Source organism: Saimiri boliviensis, chromosome X (assembly GCF_048565385.1).
Source record: "Saimiri boliviensis isolate mSaiBol1 chromosome X, mSaiBol1.pri, whole genome shotgun sequence".
Classification (NCBI taxonomy): Eukaryota; Metazoa; Chordata; class Mammalia; order Primates; family Cebidae; genus Saimiri; species Saimiri boliviensis.
In genome coordinates, this window is record NC_133470.1 from 101222224 (window position 1) to 101248493 (window position 26270).

The following is a 26270-nucleotide window of genomic DNA, read 5'->3' on the forward strand; positions in this document are numbered from 1 at the left end:
CCTCACCGGCGGCCGCCCGCGGTCGGACCACTCCCCGAGGGCTCACGGGAAAGGGGCGGGGCCCGGGGGTAGCCGTCGGAGCGCGCGCCGCAGCCACCGCTCTTAAAGGGACCGCGGCATCCCCAGCTCGCTCTGCCGGGTTCCTTTGCCCCTCTGTCCCAGGTCACACGCACCCACAAGCGCTGCCGAGGAATGAAAGGCCATGTGAACTAGCCCCCTGCCTTCTGCTAGAAACATCGGCTCAGTGTAATCAAGCAGAGGCCGACCGCACTGTCTACTTTGATCCTATTCCTAGAGCTCTCAGGGGAATCGATCTTTCATAACCCATCTCAATATCGTCCCCCAGCGTCTCTTAACAGGATAAGTTGTCCCCTTGGGAGGGACCTCAATCTCCATCTCTGTAATTTAAATCGGATTCTCCTTGTATTATCCTTATCGGGGGGAAAAAAAAAAAAAAAAAAAAAAAAAAAAAAACAAAAAAAAAAAACACTAGCAGTTCGTAAAACAAGCAACTCAAAGGTGTGCGGATTATGTGTATGTCTGTGTAGTCGGTTTTCTCTACATGTAAACATCTGATATCTCTCACGCCAGAAATCTGTAAACAGATCGGTTTATGCTCAGATTTCCCGATGCTCGTAAACACTCTTCCTGAAGAAAAAATCTTGGGTAGTGTGGTAGATTTCTCCTTCTCCTCTTGCTCCTTTTTAACAGCTGTTTTAAAGCTAATGTCCCCAGCTCAGAAGTCACCTTTGACCCCTATCTCTCATCTCTCCTCTTTGGAATTCCTCAGAACAGTATTTTTTTCTGTTCTCAGCCTGTCCAACCTCTCTCACCAGAATTTTCACAGTTCTCACCTCCAAACTCGAGCTTTATCTTTTGAGAACAGTGACTTCCTATTTTTTCCATATTTCTCAGATCGCTCCTTAGTTTGTGTGGGCTCTTTGTTTTCTCAAGACTTTGATTTCAATATGAATGAGCTACAAGTGTCAAGACCTGGCCTGCTGCCCTAACTTCAGGCCTCTACCTGTTGGATTCTGAGCATATCCTGTTGAAGCTCCTACCACCTCAAAACTGAAAATATTTTGAAATGGACTTATTTGAAATTAGTTCCCCCTACAATGACAAATTTTTTCTCAAATTCTTCATACCATCAGTGGTACCACTATCAGTTCAATTCCTAGCATTCTGCCTGGAACTCGTGATTCTTAAATGTTTCCATCTCATGGCCATAAAACCTCCTTGCTAAAACCTGTAATACTCAGGCAACACCAAGCTGCCTCTGTGTGTATTCACCCTCACTAACCAACTCTTTAAACTCTCAGGATGATGAGCTAAACAAAAAAAGCACTCCAACGATGTCCAATTCCACTTTCTGTCCCTTTTAGGTCAAGAACTGCCCCAGATCAGAGCCAGTGACTGCGTGCCCATTCTCTGCTATTAGTACCTGGGTCTGCCTGTGTCTTCCCAAGAAACCTCATGGCTGCCTGTCCCCCTGACTCCACTCCAACCACATTGCCCTGTTCACACGGGGCTGGGCTTTGTGAAAGCAAGAAATCTAGGTAAGGATCCTTCCCAGTCTCCCCATCATCCCCTCCCCAGAAGACCTAGTAAATGAGCTTACCTGCTACTTCACGCCTAACTCTCATTCCAAGGCTGTTTTGTCCCAACACAAACCCACTTTTCACTGAGTGTTTAGAACCTGAAAAAAAACAAAAACAAAAACAAAAACAAAAACGAAAACGAAAACGAAGACACAGATTGCTTCCCAGACCAGATTCAGCAAATGTCTTCAAGCACCAGACTCTGCTTCTGTTTATGTGGCCCCAGTAACTTAGTATGCTCCTCAGCAACCTCTTTGTATTCGAGTTCCAGGAGGAGTCTTGAAATGGTAATGACTTCTACCAGGCAGCCAATCCCCCTGAGACTTCTGCTCTCGAGAGAAGGTACTTTTCTCTCTCCATCCAACACTGCTCTATACTTCTGACGTCTACACCCCAGTTTCTCCTCTTGCTACTGCCCTCTCTGTCCATCTTTGCCAGTGTGGTCCCTGGAATGTTCTTCCTTGTAAACATACTACTCAACCCTCTCGGTCACTGCATGAATGGCCTCTCCACCTCCTCTCATTACCAGAATCCACGTCTCTCCCAGGATATCACATGTTCTGATGCTGTTGCAAATGGAGGCTGTCCGTGTTCATTTGGTCACAGCCCCACTGTCCTACACACAGATACACACGTATACACAACTCACATCCTGTATCAGGTGGCCTGAAGGAGTTGGCACTGTGCTCACTCCCCATTGTTTCACATTGTTTCAAGTTCATTACCTCTCCATTGAAGGTCTAACACCATCTCCTTCCCACATTGTCCTCTCTTAATGACTTCCTGGTCACTCCTACACATTCGCTGAGTACTTGGAAATCTGGTTTACAGGCTTCCTCTCTCCTCCCACCCCACTGCCCAGACTGACATCATCCCGAGTGACTTCACTGCTCATATAGACAACTCACCAGGAATCCCAGCCTTGCTTCTTTCGTCACTAAGAAAGTCAAGGTATCCTGGGAAAATCCTACCCTGCTATCTACTTAAATATCCCATCAGTGCCCATCCTGTCTTTCTCCCCCCAGCCTCAGTGGAAAGAGGTGTTTCCTTCTCCCTTAAGAAGCTAATTGGCCAGGCATGGTGGCTTACTCCTATAATCTCAGCACTTTGGGAGGCCAAGACAGGTGAATCACTTGAGCCCAGGAGTTTGAGACCAGCCTGGTTAACATGGCGAAACCCTGTCTCTACAAAAATCACAAAAATTAGCCAGCTACTCAGGAGGCTGAGGTGGGAGGAGGGTTTGAGCCCAGGAGGCGGAGGTTGCAGTGAGCTGAGATCAGGCCAGCCTGGGTGACAGAGTGAGACCTTGCCTCAAAAAAAAAAAAAAAAAAGTGAATTGACCAAACTGTACTCTGCATGTCATCACTTCCTTTCCTCTTCATCCAGGATCTACTCCAACAATCACCCCCCTGCCTCCACCATCTTCAGTGGCTCCTTCTCTATCATCTCTTTCTGCTCTCCATGAACATTTTCAGGTCTCCTATGAGAAAGAGCTTTTCATCCACACCCCCTCCAGCTACTGCACTATCTCTCCTTTCCTCTTCAGAGATAAGCTTCTCAAAAGAGCTGTCTGCATTCTCTGGGCTCCCATCCCATAGTACAGGGATTACAAAAAACTAGATGATAGTCTGAGAGCCAAATCCAGCCTGCTACCTGTTTTTGCATGTCTTGAAGCTAAGAATGTTATTCACATGTTTTAAGGGCTGAGAAAAAAATTTAAAGAATATTTTGTGACATGTAAAAGTGATGTGAAATTCAAATTTCTATGTCCATCAATAATGGTTTATTGGACATGGCCATGTCCTTTCCTTGACTTATTGTCTATGGCTGCTTTAGCACTACAAGGGCAGAGTTGAGTAGTTGCAAAAGAGATTGTGCACTGCAAAGTCTACATGTATACTACCTGGCCCTTTGCCAGAAAGATATGCTGACCTCCTCTTTAGTCTCTGCCAACCATTCCGCTACACTTTCATAAGAGGGGTGTTTCTGGAGCACAAATCCTCTAATTCTCCCCACCTTGCTTTTGGTTCTAGCTCCTTAGCCTGGCAGCCAATGCTCCTCCAGACTGCCTCTTCACCCTTCTATCCTGTCCTTCTTTCCTAAATATATTTTGCTTCAGCCATTCTGAACTCCTTCTAGTTCCTTGAAATGCTTCATGTGGTTTCATGCCATTTGTGTGCCTTTCCATGTGTTCCTTCTGCTTGGATAGTCCTCAACTTTCTCCTCATCTAACTAACTTCTACTTGTCTGACGAAACTCAGATTACAGATCACCAAATTTTCCAGGATGCCCTCAGGCTGAGTTAGGAGCCTGATACAGTTTGGCTCTGTGTCCCCATCCAAATCTCATGTCAAATTGTAATCCTCAGATGTCTGGAGAGGGGCCTGATGGGAAATCACTGGATCATGGGGGCAGTTTCCCCCATGCTGTCTTGTGACAGTGAGTGAATTCTCAGGATATCTGATGGTTTAAGGCGGTTCCCCCCTCGCTCTTTGTTTCCTGCTGCCGTAAGAAGACATGCCTTGCTTCCCCTTTGCCTTTTAACACCGTTGCAAGTTTCCCAAGATCCCCCTCCCCAAGTCATGCTTCCTGTACATCCTGCAGAACTGTGAGTCAATTAAACCTCTTTTCTTCATAAATTACCCAGTCTCAGGTAGTTCGTTATAGCAGTGTGAAAACAGACTAATACAGAGCCCCTTTTCAGAAAGGGCTTCTAAGGCTCCCTGGAAGATCTCTATCCTAGTAGTTCTCATGATGTATTGTGCTTGATTGATGAGTTTGTCATTCAACAGGTCATGAGCACCATAAGGGCAGGAACTAGGCTTCATTTATTTCTTTACTGACAGCATCTAGCACAAGGCCTAAACAAAACAGGAACTTTATAAAACATATCTGTGCATCAATAAATGTCTCTTGGCCCAAGCATGGTGGCTTGTACCTATAATCCCAGCACTTTAGGAGGCCAAGGCAGGAGGACTGCTTAAGGCCAGGAGTTTGAGACCAGCCTGGGCAACAGTGAGAATTCATCTCTACAAAAATTTTTAAAATTAGCCAGGTATAGTGGTGTACACCTGTGGTCTCAACTACTTGGGACGCTGAGGTGGGAGGACTGCTTGAGCCCAGAAGTTCGAGGTTACAGTGACCTATGATCTTGCCACTGCACTCCAGCCTAGACAACAGAGTGACACCTCAACTCTAAAAATAATTAATAAATATCCCTTAAATTTAATTAAGTACCAAAGAAATCTTCACGTCTGCAGATAATATTTAATTTCTCCAAGTAGAGAGATTCAATTCAAGTTTAAACTGAAAAGAGAGCTTCAGTCAGTATAATACTTGATGATTGAACAGTGTAGATAAGTTTAGTCAACACAGTCATTGGTTCATTGGAGGTGCTTGATAAACACTGAATTAAATAATTCATGTATTGGCAGGAGGCTGAGGCAGGAGAATCGTTTGAATGGGGGAGGCCGAGGTGGCATTGAGCCAAGATTGCACCACTGCACTGCAGCCTGGGCAACACAGTGAGACTCTGTCTTAAAAAAAAAAAAAAATCACATATTGGGGAGCTGCTGAGAAACTAGGGTGAAGTCATATTGTGGAAGTGCTCTATGCCACAAAAATTTTAACTCATTAATTTCCCTGGTCAAAAACCTCCCCAATATTAATTTGGCAACAGAAAAGTGGGTGAATGAAATGTGGAGGCCAGGTGCAGTGGCTCACGCCTGTAATCCCAGCACTTTGGGAGGCTGAAGTGGGCGGATCACTTGAGGTCAGGAGTTCAAGACCCAGCCTGGGCAACATGGTGAAACCCCAGCTCTACTAAAAATACAAAAATTAGTTGGGCATGGTGGCGTGTGCCTGTAATTCCAGCTACTCAGGAGGCCGAGGCAGGAGAATTGCTTCAACCTGAGAAATGGAGGTTGCAGTGAGCTGAGATCATGCCACTTCACTCCAGCCTGGGTGACAGAGCAAGACTTCATTTCAAGAAAAAAAAAAAAGAAAAGAAAAGAAAAAAGAGGAGAGATAAGTACTAGGGAGGCCAGTTAGGAGGTTAGAAAGCTCATCTTGCTGAAAAGTAGTAATGAGATCTTAACTTAGCAGGTGCAGTAGGAATGCACATGGAAAGTTGGATGCAAGAACCAATGCAGAGGTAGGATTAACCTGCCTTGGAATTGATTGGGTGGGTGAGTGGAGAGTGTCTGAGGAAGAAGAACTGAGAGATGACTCCAAAGGCTTGAACCTGGATAACTGGAAAAGAGAGGGCTGTCAGTAGCATTAATGTGGGAGTCAGAAAGTAGAGCTCAACTATGGACAGGCTGGATTTAAGGGACTGGTAGAATATCCAAGAACAGATGTCAACATAGGCACTTAGAAACGTGGCTCTGCAGTTCAGTAGTAAAGACTGGACCAGCTATATTTGTGAGCTATATGCATAATATCAAAGCTGTGGGAGTGCCAAAGAAGAGAAGGTGTAAAGAGACTTGGACCTAAGGCAGTAGTAGAGGAAATGCTTATATTCACGTGGAACAAAGAAAAGGATGCTGAGGTTTTCACAGTTTTGTTACTGAAATACCAGGGGTTCCGTCTAGGTCTTGCCGCTCGCTGCACACAAAACCAATCACTGAGACAATGAGTACTGCCAAGGAAGAAAGCTTTAATCAGGTGCTGCAGCTGAGGAAATGGGAGCTCAGTCTCAAATCCATCTCCCTGACCGACTAAAACTAGGGGTTTACATAGCAGGGAAGAAATGCAGTAATAGATAAGAAAACAAGAAGTACGGAGGGGCAAGGAAGCGACCATGATGAACGAGGGGTCCCACATCTGATGTGGTAGTCTGGTGAATTTTAGTTCTTTGATGCTTTTTTTGAGAGGCCTGAAGGTTCTTTCCTGAGGAAGGAACTCAGATCAAACAAATATACATTTCAAGCTTTAAGACCAGAAGGGTCAATTTCTATGTTTATCAAAAATAACCGTCTATGGGACTATTGGATAAATTTCAGTTTATTTGCCAAACAGACCAACCCAATGTGCTCAAAAAGTCTATTTGATTATTTTTTTTTCTTTCTTTGAGACAGAGTCTCACTCTGTGAGACAGACCTGGATAACTGGAAACAGAGTGAGACAGTCTCACTCTGTCTCACTCTCCATGCTGGAGTGCAGCAGTGCAATCTTGGCTCATTGCAACCGCCACCTCCCAGGTCCAAGTGATTCTCCTGCCTAAGCCTCCCAAGTAGTTGGGATTACAGGTGCCTGCCACCATGCCTGGCTAATTTTTTTGTATTTTTTAGTAGAGATGGGTTTCGCCATATTGGCCAGGCTGGTCTCGAACTCCTGACCTCAAGTAATCTGCCCACCTCAGCCTCTCAAAGTACTGGAATTATAGGTGTGAGCCACCATGCCCAGCTAGGAAGGCTATTTGAAATGAATAATCATATTAACCTCATACAAGTAACCTAGGCTACTTTGTGCAGATGTGGTAATGAAACCCTAAGAGAGATAATAGTAGATCAAGAAATGGTTCAGAGAAGAGCAATAATCAAACGGGAGAAGCAACTGATGTTTTAGGAAAGACTAAAAAGGTAAAGAGCCTCTTTAGCTTGGAAAAATAGCTAGAAGAATCAATAGCAACAACAACAATAGCTAACACTTATTTCGTGTTTACTATGTGTAATATTATTCTGATCACTTTATATGTATCATCTCACTCAATCTTGATAACAACCTAGGCAGGTAAACACTGTTATTATCCTCACTTTACAGATGAGAAAACTGAGGTGCAGTGAAATTAGGTAGCTTCTCCAGTCTCTCAGAGGTAGAACAGGAAAAGCAAGGATTCAAACCCAATATGATTCCAGAGCGTATGTTTTTAACCACTGTAGTATAAATCATCCAGCAAATAAACAAATCTTAAAGATATGAACCATGTAACCACTGTAGGGCTGTTGGCCCCACAGGGTCGTCGGTTGTCCCTTATGCTGTGCTGAGTTGCAGGGTCTGAGAAGTAAAGAGACAGGACACTGAAGAACTGGTGAAGAGCATCCGGACTCGGGGGCCACACCACCTATGAGCTGAGACAGGCGAGGCCCTGAATGCCCAGAAGTGTCTGTATTTGTTGGGTACAAGCAGGGGGCAGGGTTGTAAGTGAGGTCATCATCTATAGCCTTAGTGATAGGGCATATATAATCACGTGAGTCACAAGCAAGGGGGCCACCCCATTATGTCACCTGGGCAGAGAGGTGGGCCAGGTGCAGTAGAGGGCTGTGCCGTGCGCAATAGTAGAGGGTCATGTACAGAAAAGGGGTCCACCCCCATTAGGTCACCGAGGCAAGGAGGTGGGCTGTGTGCAACAGGTGTCATGCGCAACACTTCTTATCTGGGGGCTGGAGACTTCAAAGGATTTCTAATAGTAGGATACTGTAAGCCAATGCAGTGGGAGCCAACAGACTTGTGCTCTTCTCTTAAGATATTTATGGGAGGATGATTTGAGCTAGCACAGAAGCAAGAAAAGACTGACAGGGTGTACAGCAGCTGTGATTGGTCACACCAGAGGGGTTCTTCTCCCTCCATTATTTGCAGGATCTCAGGCCTGAGGCCTACTTTCCACAGAAACTGGATGCAAGATACTACAACTCCTTTATCAGGAGGAGAGGCTCTTGTTCCAAGCCTGCCATACGGTGTATGCCCTTTCAGGCAGGGACGCCAATGCCTGGATCTTTGGTTCTCACCCTGGTCTGGCTGTTTTCCCATGTACTGCTTCTGTTCTGTGACTGTTCTAGGCATTCCTCCTACTACAAACTACTATATGGTTATATGGAAGGATTATATAAATCAGCATTAAATGTGTCAGTACAGCTCCGACTACAATACCTATAGGATTATATAGAAAGATTATATGGGACTAAGTATGATTATACATACAAGCTAGATACAGTAAGCAGTGAGTTATGCTTCAGGCACTAACTGTGCCTGGGGTCTGCACAGTTCTCCTTCCTCAGTGTCCCTGGGGGTTGTTACCCACAAACCACAGTTCTGTTTACTAAGATTCAAAACTTAAAATACCAAGGTACACTCAATGCTTCAAGATAATTACTTTTGTTTGTTTGAATTTCTTACAATGAGCTCATACCACTTTGGTAAAGAAAAAAAAAAAGTAAACAAGATGCGATTTCAATATTGAAAGTACTAGTTTACTCAGCAGGCAGTAAACTTCTAGAATGTGTTACCCAGAGAGGTTGAACAAAATATAAATAGCTTGAAGAAAGGTTTTGTGCCTCCACTAGATATGTACCTTTTATAAATATCTATAATAGTCAGGAGCATATTCCTAGAGCAAGTGGAATTTTGAACAAGGTAGGAAAGGACAGAGTGTGCCAGATAGATGGAGAATCTGCATGGGTAATGGAGATGTGGATAAGTGGTGTGTGAAGATATTCATGGAGTTCAGTGGCATGTAACAAAGTCAAGACAAGTCTGGGATAGCAGTGCTTTCTCTTTTTTTTTTTTTTTTTTGAGACGGAGTTTTGCTCTTATTACCCAGGCTGGAGTGCAATGGCACGATCTCGGCTCACCGCAACCTCCGCCTCCTGGGTTCAAGCAATTCTCCTGCCTCAGCCTCCTGAGTAGCTGGGATTACAGGCACGCGCCACCATGCCCAGCTAATTTTTTGTATTTTTAGTAGAGACGGGGTTTCACCATGCTTTCTCTATTCAGTGAACTAGCCTGGGAAATGTGATGAGTCTTCACAAATAACACCTCAGTAGGAAATGCTTTAAAGACCATTATCCCCACCTTTAATAACATCCACATCATTTATTCAAGGTGCATATGGAAAATAGCTCTTGCTTTGGAAAAACAAACAGCACTTCTGGGGTCACTTAGAAATTTAAATGCGCTTTCTCATGAGGTTTGACTTTTGTTCTAGGAGCTCATGAAAACAGTGCTACCACTAGCTGTACCTTGCATATTTGGGATTAACTGCAATTTACAGTACTGTATGTGAGTGGACCCAGGGTACTTATTTGAATGATACAGTCCTTGGTAACTGTGAGTATGAATACCTTGGCTTCCTTTCAGGTTGGAAACTACAGAAAAGACAATTAAAATCTCAGTCCCTGAACATAATTTAATCGTGTATTACCAGAAAATGTGAAACTAGGCTAGTTTCTCTTGGACTCACTATAATGGGTAAAGAGGTAAAAAAGAAAAGAGTGAGAAATGCATCTTAAGAGGGCAAGAGAGAAAACAAAACTCAATATCTGGACATGGGTGACGTCCCTGAAGACTAGGATAATGCATTGGTGGTTTATACAAATACCAGATTCATTATTGAATTTCTCTTTTTTCCTATAAACTCATCCTTTTAAAGGAAAATAACCAGATCTCAGGTCCTATAAGAAAATTCTTAATCATTTTCTGCTTCAGATAAATTGATATTAGAAGGGGTAATTTTCTTTTTTTTTTTTTTTGAGATGGGAGTTTCACTCTTGTTGCCCAGGCTGGAGTGCAATGGCGCGATCTTGGCTCACGGCAACCTCTGCCTCCTGGGTTCAAGCAATTCTCCTGCCTCAGCCTCCCGAGTAGCTGGAATTACAGGCACCCACCACCACGCCCGGCTAATTTTTTTTTTTTTTTTGTATTTTTAGTAGAATGGGGTTTCACTATGATGGCCAGGCTGGTCTCAAAGAAGGGGTAATTTAACAGGGAATCTGAAAAGGCTAATTTTAATTTGACCATTACCTTAGCTAAAACAAAGTTTTAAGATTTTTTTTGGTCAACTATCTTTTCTATCTTATTAGCTCCCAGGGGTGGAGAAGGAAGCACTTTCCTGTCAACTACAGAGAGATTATCTCCTGGTTCTTCCTGATTGTGAAGTTTATAAACAAAACTACATTTGTAAGGAATACATTACATGGCACTTGACATTGATCAAGTACTGTGTGAAATTTTGGCTTTGAGGTGAAGAAATTGGAGAAGGCCCAGAAAAAATAATGACTATGACTAAAGGTTTGGAAAATGAGATCTAGAAGAAAAATTATATAAGTAAAGTTGAGGAAATATGATGAATCTTAGACGTCTTCTTCTACTTTTTTTTGGTTAGAGAAAGGGTCTCGCTCTGTCACTCAGGCTGTCGTGTAGTGGCATAATCATGGCTCACTGCAGCCTTGAACTCCTGGGATCAAGCAATCCTCCTTCTGTAGCTTCCCGAGTAGCTAGGACCAGCTAGGACTTCAAGCATGTGCTACTATGCCCAGCCAATGAGATGTTTTCTTTATTTGTTTCCTCCAGCTTTGAGGAAGCTCAAGCATATCAGAAAATGTTTACAATCAAAAGGTTGTCAAAATGTGACAGTATATGCAAGTCCATAGGGATTTTTGGGCCCAATTCAAAATATTGAAAGGACTCTCTGTAGAGATCTTTTCAAATAGGGATACCCTCCCACTTCTTTTCCGTAATCCATTCATTTGTCATTCAACAAGCATTTATTGAATGCCCACCACATGACAGTTAAACTTTTAGGTACAGAGACATCTCTGTCCTCTCAGAGCTTACATTCCAGTGGGAAAAGACAGACAGTAAACAGTAACACAGCAAACATAATAAATAGGTAAATTGTATAGTATGTTAGAAGGTGATATAAAAAGTAGAACAGAGTAAGGGGATCAGGAATGGGAATTTTGGACATTTAAAAGAGGTGGTCGGGATAGGAGGCATCTTAGAGCAAAAGCAAATTGATGCGACTAAAACACAGAATTCTGATTGCGTTAAAGGAAAAGAATGGTGATCATACTTTGCATTTGCTTTGTGATATGCAGTTTACAAAACTTTGCCACTCAGTCAGGGGTCACTGGAGGAACTGGTGCAGAATTTGGGGAAAAAAGGATGAATTCCATTTTGGCCATATTACGTTTGAAATGTCACAGGAAATAAACGCCTAGCAGGTAGTCAGAAATGCAGCCATGGAGCTAAGGAGAGAGATTTGTGATAGAGATGTCGATTTGGAATCACTGAAATATCTACACCAGCTGAAGCGGTGGGAATGAATGGGCGAGCTCGCCCGGGGAGAGCAGAGTGATGAGGTCAAGGGGAGAAGCTCACTGTTAAATGTCTACATTTTAGGAGATGAAAACAAAGAAAAATGGGCAGAGGAGTATACATTTTACCCACAAGACAAGACTGTGTTATTAGCATTTTAAAATTTCCTCTTTCATTTCTTCCTTAATGTAAGCTGGTTCTTTTCATGACAAAACACTCCCACCACCCTACACACCTCTTTTTGCTTGAATCTTTCTCCAGGATCTTAAAAGGGTTTACTGAGCACTTCCGGCTGGCCAAGTACTTGGGGCTCCAAATCCTGGGTTTTTGTCCTTGACCCTCCAACTGCCTTCTCGTTTTAACACATTTGCCTCCTTCTGCAGTGCCAGTTCCCACAGAGCAGAAGCACAGGAAAGGCCTACAGAAAACAAAAGGCACAGTTTGAAGAAAAACCCAAACCAACCAACCCACAAAACACAACTGTCCAGGGTCTGTATTCTGCACCTACTGCCTTTCTCCACCACCCCAGCCCCGCCCCTCGGTCCCACCTCCTCCCTGCCCCTCCGCCCGTCCGCCCCACCTCCTCCCCGAAGGCCCCGCCCCTCCGCCCCACCTCCTCCACGAAGGCCCCGCCCCTCCGCCCCACCTCCTCCCCGAAGGCCCCGCCCCTCTGCCACACCCACCAAACCCTGCCCCCTTGGATACACCCACCAATCCCAGGCCCCGCCTCTCGGCTACACCCACCTGTCGCAGGCCCCGCTCCTATTCCCCACCCCGCCGCTCGGCCCCACCCATTCTCTACGCAGACCCCCGCCCCTCTTCCCCACCCTATTTTCGCCACGGGCCCCGCCCCGCTGTCGCGGCCCGCGCTGATTAGCCGGCGTCCTTCCTCTTCGCTTCCGCATTGCTCCTGCTTTTGCGTCTTCGTTTACGACTCCGTTGAGCCCCGCCCCTCCCAGAGAGGCCTCCGTAGCGCAGGTTCGTGGGTTCTCGCGGACCTTTTTCCGTGTAGCTTTCTCCTTCTTCCCGGCATGCCTGTTTCCGCTTTTTCACGACCCTCTGGCTTTTCCACCACTTAGACACTTGGCGCTCAGGACTTCAGTGACGTCATCTTTCTGCGGCGCGCGGACACCCGCAGGTGGAAGAAGAAACAGCTTCGCCACCCTTCGTTTCTTTTGCTGGGCTGCTGCTTCTTCGGCATTATGGCGCCGTCGCTTTGGAAGGGGCTGGTAGGCATCGGTCTCTTTGCCCTAGCCCACGCCGCCTTTTCCGCTGCGCAGCGTAAGTGCCTTGGGCACGGGGACCGCTCCGGTGTGGGACCTTAGGGGCGGTGTGTGGGCGCACTTCTAAGGGACCATCAGAGCGAATGTCCGGTTAATGGTCCTTTGAGACCTTACAGTTTGGAATGACTAAGAAAATCAATGCAGGAGTCACCAGTGGAAGGTTTGGAGTTTGAATTTGAGGAGAGTGTGGCGCCTGGAATTGCAGGAAAGTTGGAAGGAGGTGTCTGGGAGGGTTCAAAATGGGTCTCCAGGAATCCAGGACAAGTGATGACAGATCCAGTACGGGGCAGATTAGGCACAGTTGTGGGATTGAGGACTCTGGATGCTCATGGTCCCCTGACAACAAAGTGGACAATAATCTTGGGCACTCTTGGACTGTCCAGGCAAAGACTGAGTAGTTAAGTGACCGATTGCCTCAGGGAGGCACTGTGGTACAGGAGAAAGAGCACTGGACTGGGAGTCTGAAGGGCTGGTTGTTAGAAAACTTGCATTACCGCTAAATCTGTGTGACCTTGGGCAAAAGATTTGTGCTACACTGAGTTATGAACTTCAGTTTTGGGTCGTTGGTTGAAATTGCACTGTGCTTAGGTGCTTAGAGATACAGCGATGCCCTGAGCCAGTTCAAAGTCTAGAGGAAAACAAGTGTATCAAGAAGTAATTACAATGAAGTGGTATGCTAAAAGTATATAAGGATGCATGGAAGCAGGGACAGTCATTTTGTTGGGGGGGGGGGAACTGGGAGGTTAAGGAAAGAAAGTATCCTAGATCCTTGCTGCTTAAAGTATGGTCAACAGACCAGCATCATGAGCACCACCTGGCAGGTAGTTAGAAGACGCTCAGGCCAGATCTGTTCAATCAGAATCTTGGTTTTAATACGATCCCCAGGTGATTTGTATGCACATTAGTTTGAGAAACACTGTCCTAGAGGAGATTAAGATACACTGGAGCACTCTGTCATTTTCTACACTAAGCTTTAGCTGTAGAATTATATAATTGTAGGGCGAGAAGCGTTCTTGGAGTTCACTGAATTCCAACCCCTTAATTTTACGGATGAAGAAATTCCTGGTTGAATGTAGTGTTAGAATCAGGCGAGCCTTCATGCAATCTAGCTGGGAATTGAACCAGATAGGAGATTAGTCAAAATCTACTTTGGTATTGGTTTGATGTTTCTTTTACTCTTGTCTTTATGACAAACCTGTAGGTTAAAACTTAAGAAATGTCTCTAAACACATTCTCTTTTAAGAGTCAATACATATGCACTCAAAACCAATTTGAGTTATTTAGTCCAAAGTAAGTTATTACATAGGGATTGTCCTAGGTTCATCTAGAATTAAGATTTTTGTATTTTATGTTTTGGGTGATGAGAATGCCTTGTGGATTTGCCACTGCAGTGAGACCTCTTTATACATGCTCATGTATAAAGACCATTATACATGCTTATGTTAGAGAGAGAGTAATATATACATTTAAGACTAAGTGTGTCATGTCAGATTGTGGCAGCAGACAGCACAGTGTGGCGCTGCGACATGCTCATCTTTGCTGTAATGAACTTTGTTCTAGTAGGGCACCAGTTATTTACTGTATCTTGTTTAATCCTCACCTCACATTATTCTCATTTTACTGTTGTGGAAATTCAGGTAATGAAAAAGTAGGTACTGTATTTCTTTGATTTTAAAGACACCCCCCATTTTAACACTCTGAACTTGAGATATGTATTATGCTCATTGAGAGCTTCTTTAATTAAATGAGATTATAGGAAATTGAAGAGCTGGCACTGATTTAGGCTTACCAGTTTCCAAATCCCGATTCTTTTATTCTTTGCTGCCTCCTGAGGTTAGGCAGCAGCAGCAGAATTATAATTAACTGGTAGAGGCAGAAACTGATTTCATGGAATTCCTGTCAACCACTGCCCCAGCGTATCCTCTCAGGAGAACCATTTCTATAACAGTATTTTATCCATACTGTGTGGTGATGGTGCTGTTTCAGAGTTGAAATTTTCTGTAGACTTTACCTTTTAAATAATTGTGATTTCTTTGATGAGTTAGTGAAAGTAACAGTTTGAGAAGTTTCTAGAATAATGAAAGGAAAATTATACTAAGGTATTTCTGCCTCATACTTGCTCACCTGTCACTCTGACCCATTTTATAAGGTGACAAAGCAGGTAGTGATGATGAAAATCAAATAGTTCAGTAAGATAGGGCTGACTGCCTTGGAAGATAGGAGGTTTTGAGGAATCCGGGATTAGCATTACTTTATGTAGCATGTAAGTCAGCCACTTCTTTGGTATATTGATTTGCTTGCATTTTAAGAAAGAAAAATGAGCTACAATTTCCTTAATGGTATGCTTCTGGTTTATAGATCGTTCTTATATGCGACTAACAGAAAAGGAAGATGAATCACTGCCAATAGATGTAAGTTGGTCATTTATATTCCATTACATGTATGTTTAAAATTAGACACATAGCTTATTATAATTGTATTACTGGTTTTTAGTCTCTTAAAGTTTTCCAGACGTAAAATAACATCTGATCTCCACTTTTCATCACTCATTATAAAGCTCAAATATTTGGAAACCTTAAAAGATTTCTCTGTTTGGTTTCTAAAACTATAGTTAAAATAGTCTTTCTAGAAGTTGCTCTGTCCATAGTATGGGATGGACTTAAAAAGTTGATGATTTGGCTTTATTTCTGAGAAAAGTTCCTTTTTATGTAAAGGAAATAAAGCCAAGAATACATTGTTTAGGGACATGCATAGGTAGTAAAATGAAAGAAAAAAAGTGTTTTTTGTTTTTTGTGTTTTGCATTTTTTTGAGACGGTGTTTTGCTCTTGTTGCCCAGGCTGGAGTGCAGTGGCGTGATCTGGGCTCACTGCAACCTCTGCCTCCCAAGTTCAAGCAATTCTCCTGCCTCAGCCTCCCAAGTAGCTGGGATTACCGGTGCCTGCCACCACTCCTGGCTAATATTTTGTATTTTTTTAGTAGAGACAGGGTTTCCCCATGTTGGCCAGGCTGGTCTTGAACTCCTGACCTCAGGTGATCCACCCACCCCAACCTTCCAAAGTGCTGGGATTACAGGTGTGAGCCACCACACCCTGCCAGGAAAGTACTTTTTTTAGACAAAAATGATAAATAGTCCAGCATCACTCACAATTTTTATCTTTACTAGATTTGAAATTATACAAATATTAAGTTCTTTTAACAAAATCAAACAGTAAAAATTAAAACTGACCCTATACAATTATAAAAACAGCAACAACAAAAGAAAACTGGCCTCATTCCTTGACAGTTCCACTTGGATCCCCAACAGTTTGGAGTACAGTAGTAGTTTGGTCTTCTTCCTATGCACAAACAACATTATGTATGTGTAGTTTTACTTAGTACAAACACTTTTTTCTTTAAAAAGTTATACATGTAGGCCGGGCACGGTGGCTCATGCCTGTAATCACAGCACTTTGGGAGGCCAAGGCAGGCGGATCATGAGGTCAAAAGATTGAGACTATCCTGGCCAACATGGTGAAACCCTGTCACTATTAACAAAAATTAGCTGTGCATGGTGGCACGCACCTGTAGCCCCAGCTACTCAGGAGGCTGAGGCAGAAAAATCATTTGAACCCAGGAGTTGGGGGTTGCAGTGAGCCAAGATCGTGCCACTGCACTGCAGACTAGGACATAGAGCGAGACTGTCTCAAAAAAAAAAAAAAGTTATATGTGTATATATGTATAGTTTTATAGTTAACTTATTAGCAGCTTCAATCTTATTTTCATGACAGCTCATATAGAGTTTTGTTAAAAGTACCTTTGATTGCATTGTATAATACAAGTCTTCTTGGTAGACTGGTGGTGGGAATGTAAAATGGTATGATATATAATGTTAGGTTTTAATTTAAACAGGAAAATAGATTGTGGCTAATTTTGACTTTGTCTATAATTAAAGATGTGGTTGATGAGGCTGTTAACGCCTCCTGTCACCCTTTTTTTTGTGATGGACACACACACGCACGCGCACACACACACACTCACACAGTCACACTCACTAACACTCACTCACTCATTCTTATTTCTGTTTTAAAGAATTTTCCCCTGAGGCTAAATCTCACTCTGTCGCCTAGGCTGGAGTGCAGTGGTGCAACCTTGGCTCACTGCAACCTCCGCCTCCCGGGTTCAAGGAATTCTCCTGCCTTAGCATCCCGAGTAGCTGGGATTACAGGTGCCTGCCACCATACCTGGCTAATTATATATATATATATATATATATATATATATATATATATTCATATATATATTCATATATATATTCATATATATATATTCATATATATATTCATATATATGTATTTTTTTCTTTTTTCTTTTTTTTTTTTTTTTTTGAGACGGAGTTTTGCTCTTGTTACCCAGGCTGGAGTGCAGTGGTGCGATCTCGGCTCACCGCAACCTCTGCCTCCTGGGTTCAGGCAATTCTCCTGCCTCAGCCTCCTGAGTAGCTGAGATTACAGGCACGTGCCACCATGCCCAGCTAATTTTTTGTATTTTTAGTAGAGACGGGGTTTCACCATGTTGACCAGGATGGTCTCGATCTCTTGACCTCATGATCCACCCGCCTCTGCCTCCCAAAGTGCTGGGATTACAGGCGTGAGCCACCGCACCCAGCTGTATATATATTTTTTAAGTAGAGGTGGGTTTTCACCATGTTAGCCATGATGGTCTCAATCTCCTGACCTCCTGATCTGCCCTCCTCGGCCTCCCAAAGTGCTGGGTTCACAAGACTGAGCCACCACGCCCGGCCTAAAGAACTTTTTTCTGTAATCTGAACATGCCCATAATCCCATATTGGTTAAAATGAAACATTCAGCATTTTTGCTTGCTCAGCCACTTTGGAAAGGCATTTGGTATTGCCCAGTAAAATTGAACATGTGCATAGTCTACACTCAGTGTTTGCACATATGAACTGAGAGACATGCATATAAGTATTTGTGTTGATTGTGAAAGTAACAGGAAACAACCCACATATCTTAACAACAGCAGAATGGATAAAGTGTGGCATTTTGATATAATGAAATACAAAGCACAGTGAAAATTGGCCCAGCACGGGTGGCTCACGCCTGTAATCTCAGCACTTTGGGAGGCCGAGGTGGGCAGATCACCGGAGGTCAGGAGTTTGAGACCAGCCTGGCCAACATGGTGAAACCTCGTCTCTACTAAAAATACAAAAATTAGCCAGATGTGGTGGCACGTGCCTGTAATCCCAGCTACTTGGGAGGCTGAGGCCGGAGAACTGCTTGAACCTGGGGGGCAGAGGTTGCAGTGAGTTGAGTCCAAGCCATTGCACTCTAGCCTGGATGACAGAGTGAGACTCTGTCTCAAAAAAAGAAAAAAAAAAACAAACCACACAATGAAAATGTACTGACTACAACTACGTACTATACCACGGATGCATCTCACAAACGTAATGTTGAGTGAGGAAAGCTAGACACAAAAGAATACATTTGAGTTCATTTAAATAAAGTTCAGTATGGGCAAAAGTAATGAATATATGTTTTAGAGATTCGTATATATTTAATAGCTGGTAAAATTATCAAGAAAAGCAAGAAACAGTAATATACAATTCAGGACAATAGTTAACTTTGAGAGGGATGGTGAAGTATACAGTCTGAGAGGGACATGGGACTTGAAAGGTACTAGGAATGTTCTGTTCAGCTGGGTGGTGGGTACGTGGTCTTTTAATTGCTTTATACTGTGCACATATGCTTTCTGTACTCTATGATATTTACCAATAATACCTTAAAAATTCTTTGTTGCTCTTGGAAGCAGGTAATATTTGATCATTGAGTTCTGAGTGGCTTAGTACCATTCGGTACTCAGTGATTTTGCTTATTTGAACATGTCACTAGGTTTATTTATTGAAGCATCAGAAGTATTTTGGCAACCAAGTCACAGAATTTTTAGATTGTATTGCATCTGAATCGCAGTGATTTCAAGCAAGCATTGTCTCCCTGATAGTGGCCCTGAGAGGACTACCTGTTAGAGGTGATAAAGAGATGGAGAGAAAATTGTAAATGTTTAAAATAATATTTGTGTTATTTAGTAATCTCAATCTTTATACTCACAGATAGTTCTTCAGACACTTCTGGCCTTTGCAGTTACCTGTTACGGCATAGTTCATATTGCAGGGGAGTTTAAAGACATGGATGCTACTTCAGAACTGAAAAATAAGTAAGTCTTTCCCTTTTCATAGGTATTGAGTTTCATAGAGGTTTGCTGTATTCACATAATTTAAAGTGTACATTTTCTGGTACATAAAAGTTTTGTTTCTGCATTTTGATTACGCAGTTTGTATGAATAATGAGGTAAAAACATTGAGGTGGCGTTTGATGTTGTAAGAAAAATGGAACATGAATGGCAGATTATTCACCGTAGAATAAAAAATGATGTTGCTTAAATTGATTGGTTGGTTGGATGGACAGATGGATGAAAATAGATTTATAGAAAAATAATGCCTCCGAATTTTTAACCTTCCTCCTTCCTTTCCTTCCTTCCCCTCCTTTTCCCTTTTCTCTTTCCCTCCATCCCTCTCTTCCTACCATCTTTCTATCCTCTTGTCCCAGCATAGTCTTTGGAAGAATAAGTGGTTTTCGGTTTCTTCTCTCACTTGAACCTATTCTAGGAGATAAGCTCTGCTCCCAGGCCCTTTTCTACTCCTGGATGAAAAGTATATTTGTTATTCTGCTTTCTTTTTTTCTCTTGGACTACTTCTAAACTGTTTTCATGAGCTGTGTCTGCTTTTCTTTTTCATATTTTTACTTTCCTAAAATCATCCTTTAGCTTTGTTCAGTTCCATCCCTGGACTTCACCCAACTTCTTTATCCTGGACATGATACCCCTTTACAATATTTGCTTAGAAGGAGTCAGAGTAAACATTTATGTGTTACAGGAAACTCATACCCCTCTTTTACTTTTAGTTCATTATGTACATTTTATTTATTTTTTGACACAGGGTCTCTAACAACCAGGCTGGAGTGCAGTGGTGTGATTTTGCCTCACTGCAACCTCCGCCTCCTCCAAAGTTCAAGCGATTCTCCTGCCTCAGCCTCCTGGGTAGCTGGGATTAAAGGAACCCGCGAGCATACCTGGCTAACTTCTGTATTTTTAGTAGAGATGGGGTTTCTCCATGTTGGCCAGGATGGTCTCAAACTCCTGGCCTCCAAGTGATCCACCCACCTTGGCTTCCCAAAGTTCTGGGATTACAGGTGTGAGCCATGGTGCCTCACCCAATATGTACATTTCGAAGAGTTAGATATCAGGCCTCCTTTTTTATATGGGGGTGTGCTTGCATGTTTAGGTGGGCTGACTGAGATTTGTGTTTGTATCAAAGGAAGAGTTCTCCTATCATTTCCAGGAAAATAATATTGAAAAACAAAAACCAGAAAGGTCATACACCAAGGTGTTTGTGAACTCTTTTATCTCTCACTGGAAAGGTAGAAAGGATACTTTAGTGTCATCACTGCTTACTCTTACAAAGAGTCTACCAAAAATCACAGGCAAGGGGCCAGGAAAGAAAGAAGTAAAACAAATGTCATTAGGTAGGTAGTAGAAAAGTATGTGAGTTTGGATAATAGCAGGTGCAGAGGGCTAAAAGGAATTTTTTGTTGTACTTGAAAGATTCTTAGAAAACAGATCAGTGAAATGATCATATGGCTTGAATAATGAGAGCCAAATGAATGAGAATAATCAAAGCTGTAATCTGTGTGCTGCTTTTTAAAAAAGACTATTCGGCATGGGCTACTGTTAGATTTACAGGGACAATTAAAGTTGAGCTAGTATTTGTGTTGTAATTCATAGGCATCCTGGAAGGAATGGCTGAATAAAAAACAAATTAGGAGCAGGCATGGTGGCTCACACCTGTAATCTCAGCTCTTTGGGAGGCTGAGATAGGAGAATTGCTTGAGTCCAGGAGTCTGAGACCACCTGGGCAGCATTGGGAGACCCTGTCTCTACAAAAAAAAAAAAAAAAAAAAAAAAAAAATTAGCCATGCGTGGTGGTGCACAGCTGTAGTTACAGCACTTGGGGGGCTGAGACAGGAGGGTCACTTGAGTCCAGGAGTTTGAGGCTGCAGTGAGCTATGTTTGCACCACTGCACTGCAGCCTGAGCAACAGAATGAGACCCCATTACTTTTTTTTAAAAAAAGAAGAAATTTGAGAGCTTTATGCTGCTTTTTCAGGTTTCTTAATTACTTTATACAGGAAAAGAGATACAGTATGAATATTATTTACAGTCGGATTTTATGTGTTAATATCTGTTAAAAAATATAACCCGTAGCAAATTGATGATTCGTTAGAAGTCTGCTTATTTTCAAGTAGGGTTTTATAAAGGTTTATCTAAAATTGATGCTTTTTTTCTTTTAAGGACATTTGATACATTAAGAAATCACCCATCCTTTTATGTATTTAATCATCGTGGTCGAGTACTGTTCCGGCCTTCGGATACAGCAAATTCTTCAAATCAAGATGCATTGTCCTCTAACACATCATTGAAGTTACGAAAACTTGAATCGCTGCGTCGTTAAGATTTTTACAAATTATGATAAATAGGACAAGACACAGAGCTGAAATATCGGAGTTTGGGGTATAAAACACTCCTTCCCCCCCCATTAGTATTTATATTGATTTTTCAGACCTACTTTAGGAAAAACCATGCCCCTTGTTTATATACTATTAATTCAATCATTATGCAGTATAAGTTATATGTGAAATGGGTCTTTGGTATTTCATATAGGGAATTTTTTTTTCGTTTAAAACAAATCCACATCTTTTGTAAAAGCCACTGTTTTGAACACATTTCCTTGAAAACCATTGGTGTTTTTTGTGATTATTTATTTTCGTAGATGTCTTTTCTTTTGCACTACAATGTTTGAAATCCTTTTGGAAATACTCTGTGACTACTGCATTTTGCAGCATGAATTATGGTAAAATGGTCTTCAGTTCTTAACAAATGGACTTCCCTAATGAGACCAAAATGGTGATTTAACAGTTTTTCTTGTGTCCCCTAAAAAGTGGCTGTGCTTTAGAAGTACTTGCCAGTTTTTAATTTATGTGTGACTTTTCACCCCAACCTGCTCCCATATGCCTTCTACTATTGGCTGTCTTGTTTCATCACTTCTCTGAGGTTCTGTGTGTAGTGGGCAATGTCTGTGTCAGAAATTCTTTGTCAGAACAAATATATTTAACAAGCTCAACTTGCTGTAAAGCTACTTGTGTTCTCCTTTGTCTGTAAAAATTTCCCTAATTGATTATATAGTGTAAGAGTAGTTGAAGACTAGTTGAAGACCTTTTGTGATTTCATTATCTTGCCTATGTAGAAGAAAAATCATTGAGGAAAATTGTCATTAGCCAGTTTAACTGATTTAAAATCTGTTTACTTCATACTAAAGTAGTGAATAAGCGAAATAAAGGAAACTTGCCATTAATCTAAAGACAGACTTCAAAGGAATTTGGGCCAAATATATTCTCAATATTTGGACTAATGTTTTGAGAAAAATCAGGTCATTTAAGAAATTGTTTTGTAGTTTCTGACTTATAGCAGGCTTCGAGTTTTCCATCTTCACTATATGGTGCTGAAAGTGAGGATGAGGATACAGAGTTGATATTTTTAGAAATGGTAATTTTATTTTCAAGGAAATTGGCTAGCTCTTGGAGCTAGAGAGCAGTAGGAAGCTCAACATTTCTTTGTAGAGAACGTTGCTTTTGTTGGATTGTACAGGTGTAAAAACATTGCTTTTTTTGAATTGTATAGGTGTAAAGGGAATAACCGTATGCGGGTTTTAAAAGGAAATGTGCTTTAAGCACAAGTCATAAGATGCCATTGTACTTGTAGACATTTTTTTTTTTTTCTTTTAGAAATGAGCCTCAGCTCTTCTCTTCTGACTGGTAACACATAGCCCCAAAGCATGAAGTTATTTTTTCATTGGGTTTTTATTCTTGTTGTTTAGTTTTGGTTTGTTATGCCAACCCAGTCTGTTGAGCACTGATTCTGCTCTTTAATGAGAACAAAGTTAGAAATCTGATAACTGAAAGTAATTTAGAAATGAATTAAAATGTGAAATCTGGTTAAAGTGATGATAACTTAAAACAGCATGCAAGAAACAAGCTCATTCCATCAGACTTGGCTACTGTTTCCTCAGGTATGATTTGGTTTGGAAGAGCCTCTTGTTTCCTTCTCTTTGGGGGCTGTCTTCCTTTCTTAATATGTTTGTAACATTATTGAGATGAAATTCATATACCTTACAATTCACCCATTTTAACGGTACAATTCAGTGGTTTTTAGTGTATTCACAAAGTTGTGTAACCGTGACCACAGTCAGTTTGAGAACATTTTGTTAACCCAAAAAGAAACACTGCACCTTTGAGCAGTCACCTCTCATTTTCTCCCAGTGCCCACCTCCTAGCCCCCGGCAACCACTAATCTATTTATCTCTCTGTAGATTTGCCAGTTCTGGTCATTTCCTGTAAATGGAGTTCTACAATATTTGGTCTTTTGGAACTGGCTTCCCGAATGTGGTTTTCTATATGGAGTGAATTCTCATCTTGAAAACTGTTATTGCTGTGAAAGGGAGTGGTTGGTAGAAATCAATAGATTTCAGGCAGGAGGGCCACATACCTAACAGATTTTTTCTCTGTGAATCTTATGCTATTAGTTTTTCCTCATAAGGAAGCATTCATGATATACTACTACTTATAGTATGGTGGCTAGTCTCTAGAACGGATGTTGAAATCTTTGCCTGCACAGTCAGGGAGAGTCCTGCTAAATATCAGGCCAAGTCACTTGGCAAATAATTGACAAAGTAGTTTTCAGTTGTGTCTATCTTTGCTAGCAGCTTGCATATCTTGGGCCAGGTGAGCTCACCAAATTTCTTCTTTGAAACCAATGAGTTTCTGCTGTCTTTTTCAAGTATGTACCATAGGACTTAAAGGTGATTTGGATGCGTTGTAACATTGCTAAATGTACTAAGTACAGAATTTATTTACAGTACTATGAGACAGTCAATTATTGCCTAGGAACGTTCAAAAATAGGACAATGTGAGCTAGTTAAGCCTTCACTTGACTAATGTTCAGAGGTGTGTACCAGTCAAGGCTCTTTAAAATCTAGGAAGACTCAATAACCAGGGAACCAGCCAAATACTGTGCAGCCGCAGAATATGCATAGCAGTGAATCTTGGAGACGATTATGCTTTGTAACTCTCTAATGATTATTTCCTAAGCATTGTGGCTTCCCAGTGGCTTGAGAGCATCTTCCTGGTTGTATGTAGCCTGTTTTCATGATGTTTTGAGTAATGTTGTTTGTTGTGAGCATCAATGCCTGTAACACCAAGGTAAACACATGTTTTTGGAATATGTTTCCTCCCCTTGAATGACCTTGCCCTGTCCAATAAATAAATGATTGTCTCACCTGTTTTTGATAGCGTTTTTTGGGTTCTTTTTGGGTTTTTTGGACTTTAAATCTCATTTCTTCTGCTTTTCTGTCCCCAGAAAAATGTAAGAGCTAATTTTGTGACTGTATTTTTCTACTGTGTTGCTGTTTTACTAAATTCAATGTGCATGTAAAATCTTACTACAATTTTATGTTTTTAATAGAATATATAATCTCGATGATACTGATAAATCATCAAATGCCCTTTGGGGTATAAAAATGGGTTCCTGAGCATTAGTGTCTAATGAGTCTATCATGAATTTGTTAAATAGCCAAACTGCCATTAAAAAATGTCACTTTATACTTAATAGGAATTCGTTATGATTAAAGCATCCAGGGAGCAAATAGAAAGTTTAGTGAAAATCCAAGGGGACATTCTAAATTGCAAAACTTGGCACTTACCTACAGTATTTTGAAAAATAACACCACCAATATTCAAACCTACCTAGGAATGTCTCAAAATAACCTGCTAAGCAAGTGTTCTTAGGGGATTGGGGGCAAGAAAGCTAATACACGCACATGACAAAATCAGATGGTACAGAAAGGCATAGAAACTTGGCCCCTTCCCTTCTACCCTAATAATTCTCTGCAAAAGTAACCAGTTTCAAGTGTCTTGTACGTTCTCACAGGAAAACAATTTTTTATTTGTCAGCAAATATGTACTTTAAAAAATTTCACATGAATGGAATCAGACTCTATTCTTCTGTACCTTGCTTTTTTTTGCTACCTGTGTTTTATGAGATCACTCTGTATCAGTATATATAGAAATACCTTGTTATTTTAAATGACTGTGTGGTATTCTAATGTTTGAATGTGTTACAAATGTTCAAACATTGATAGGCTCTTTAGATTGTTTCCAATATTTTATTAAATGACATTGTGATGAATATACTTGTGCATATAATGAGTTTATATTCTACAGGGTTCCTAGCAATAGAATTGCTGAATCAGAGGGTATTTTTTATTTTCAGTTCAGTAGTTACTGCTGAACTCTCCTCTAGGAAACTTTGCCCAGTTTACTTCCACATACAACGTATGAGAATGATTATTTGCCAAACCCATGCCAATACTGGGTACTAAAATTTTGAAGACTGATTATGTGAAAGTGAATAAATGGTATCTTGCATTTTAATGAAGGTCTAATGCATTTTAATGAAGCAGATGGAACACATTTTCATGTTTATCAGTTACTTATATTTCCTGTGAACTCCGTAGTCATGTTCTGTTTTCTCTTAGGTGGTATGTTTTTTATTGATTTGTATGAGTTTTCTGTAAGCTAAGAAAATTGGTCCATTGTCATGTTTAATAATATTTTCCTAAGTTTTATTTATGTAGTTAAACTTAGTCTTTATGGCTTCTGAGATTTTGCCTTGCTTATAAAGGCTGCCTCTGCATTTAAGAATAAATTTAATGTATTTTTCCAATACTTTTAAGGTTTTTCTTCAACTTTTAAATCTTTGATTCATTTGGAATTGTCTAGGTAGTAGGAGTGAGGAAAGGATTCAACATTTTTCTCCCTTGAATAGCTAAGTATTCCAACCCCATTTATTAACTTTCCACACTGATTGGAAAAACCATCATCCTCATTCATACTGTTCAGATATGCTTCTGGGCTCTGTAGTCTGTTGAAAAAATACCAGTCTTTTAATTATTTTAAATCATTATACATTTTAATCTTGGATATTGCTAGTCCATACCTCATTCTTCTTCAGGATTTTTTCTAGTTATTCTTGCATGTTTATTTTTTTCAGATAAGCTTTCATATCATTTTGTCCAAATCTAAAATATTGATATTTTCCCTGAAATTTTATTTTGAAAAATTTCATATCTACAGAAAATATGGAGGAATAGTAGGATGGACCCTGTATACTTTTCATTTAGGTTCACCAT

At 41.3% G+C, this 26270-nt stretch overlaps 1 protein-coding gene across 1 annotated transcript; it reads left to right on the plus strand.

Annotated features, from left to right (window-relative positions):
- The first annotated feature begins 12523 nt into the window (after positions 1–12523).
- Positions 12524–25267, plus strand: MMGT1 (membrane magnesium transporter 1). Its single transcript, XM_010351504.3, has 5 exons — positions 12524–12614; positions 12716–12917; positions 15278–15330; positions 19024–19127; positions 21320–25267. The coding sequence occupies exons 2-5, from the start codon at positions 12839–12841 to the stop codon at positions 21477–21479; spliced, it is 396 nt and encodes a 131-aa protein (XP_010349806.1). The 5' UTR covers positions 12524–12614; positions 12716–12838; the 3' UTR covers positions 21480–25267.
- The last annotated feature ends 1003 nt before the right edge of the window (positions 25268–26270 follow it).

Excerpts from the sequence above, each read along its gene's own strand:
- MMGT1 (XM_010351504.3), top strand. The coding sequence starts at position 12,839 with ATGGCGCCGTCGCTTTGGAAGGGGCTGGTAGGCATCGGTCTCTTTGCC. Across the intron at positions 12,918-15,277 it reads CGCCTTTTCCGCTGCGCAGC|ATCGTTCTTATATGCGACTA; the intron begins GTAAGTGCCTTG and ends TCTGGTTTATAG. Across the intron at positions 19,128-21,319 it reads ACTTCAGAACTGAAAAATAA|GACATTTGATACATTAAGAA; the intron begins GTAAGTCTTTCC and ends TTTTCTTTTAAG.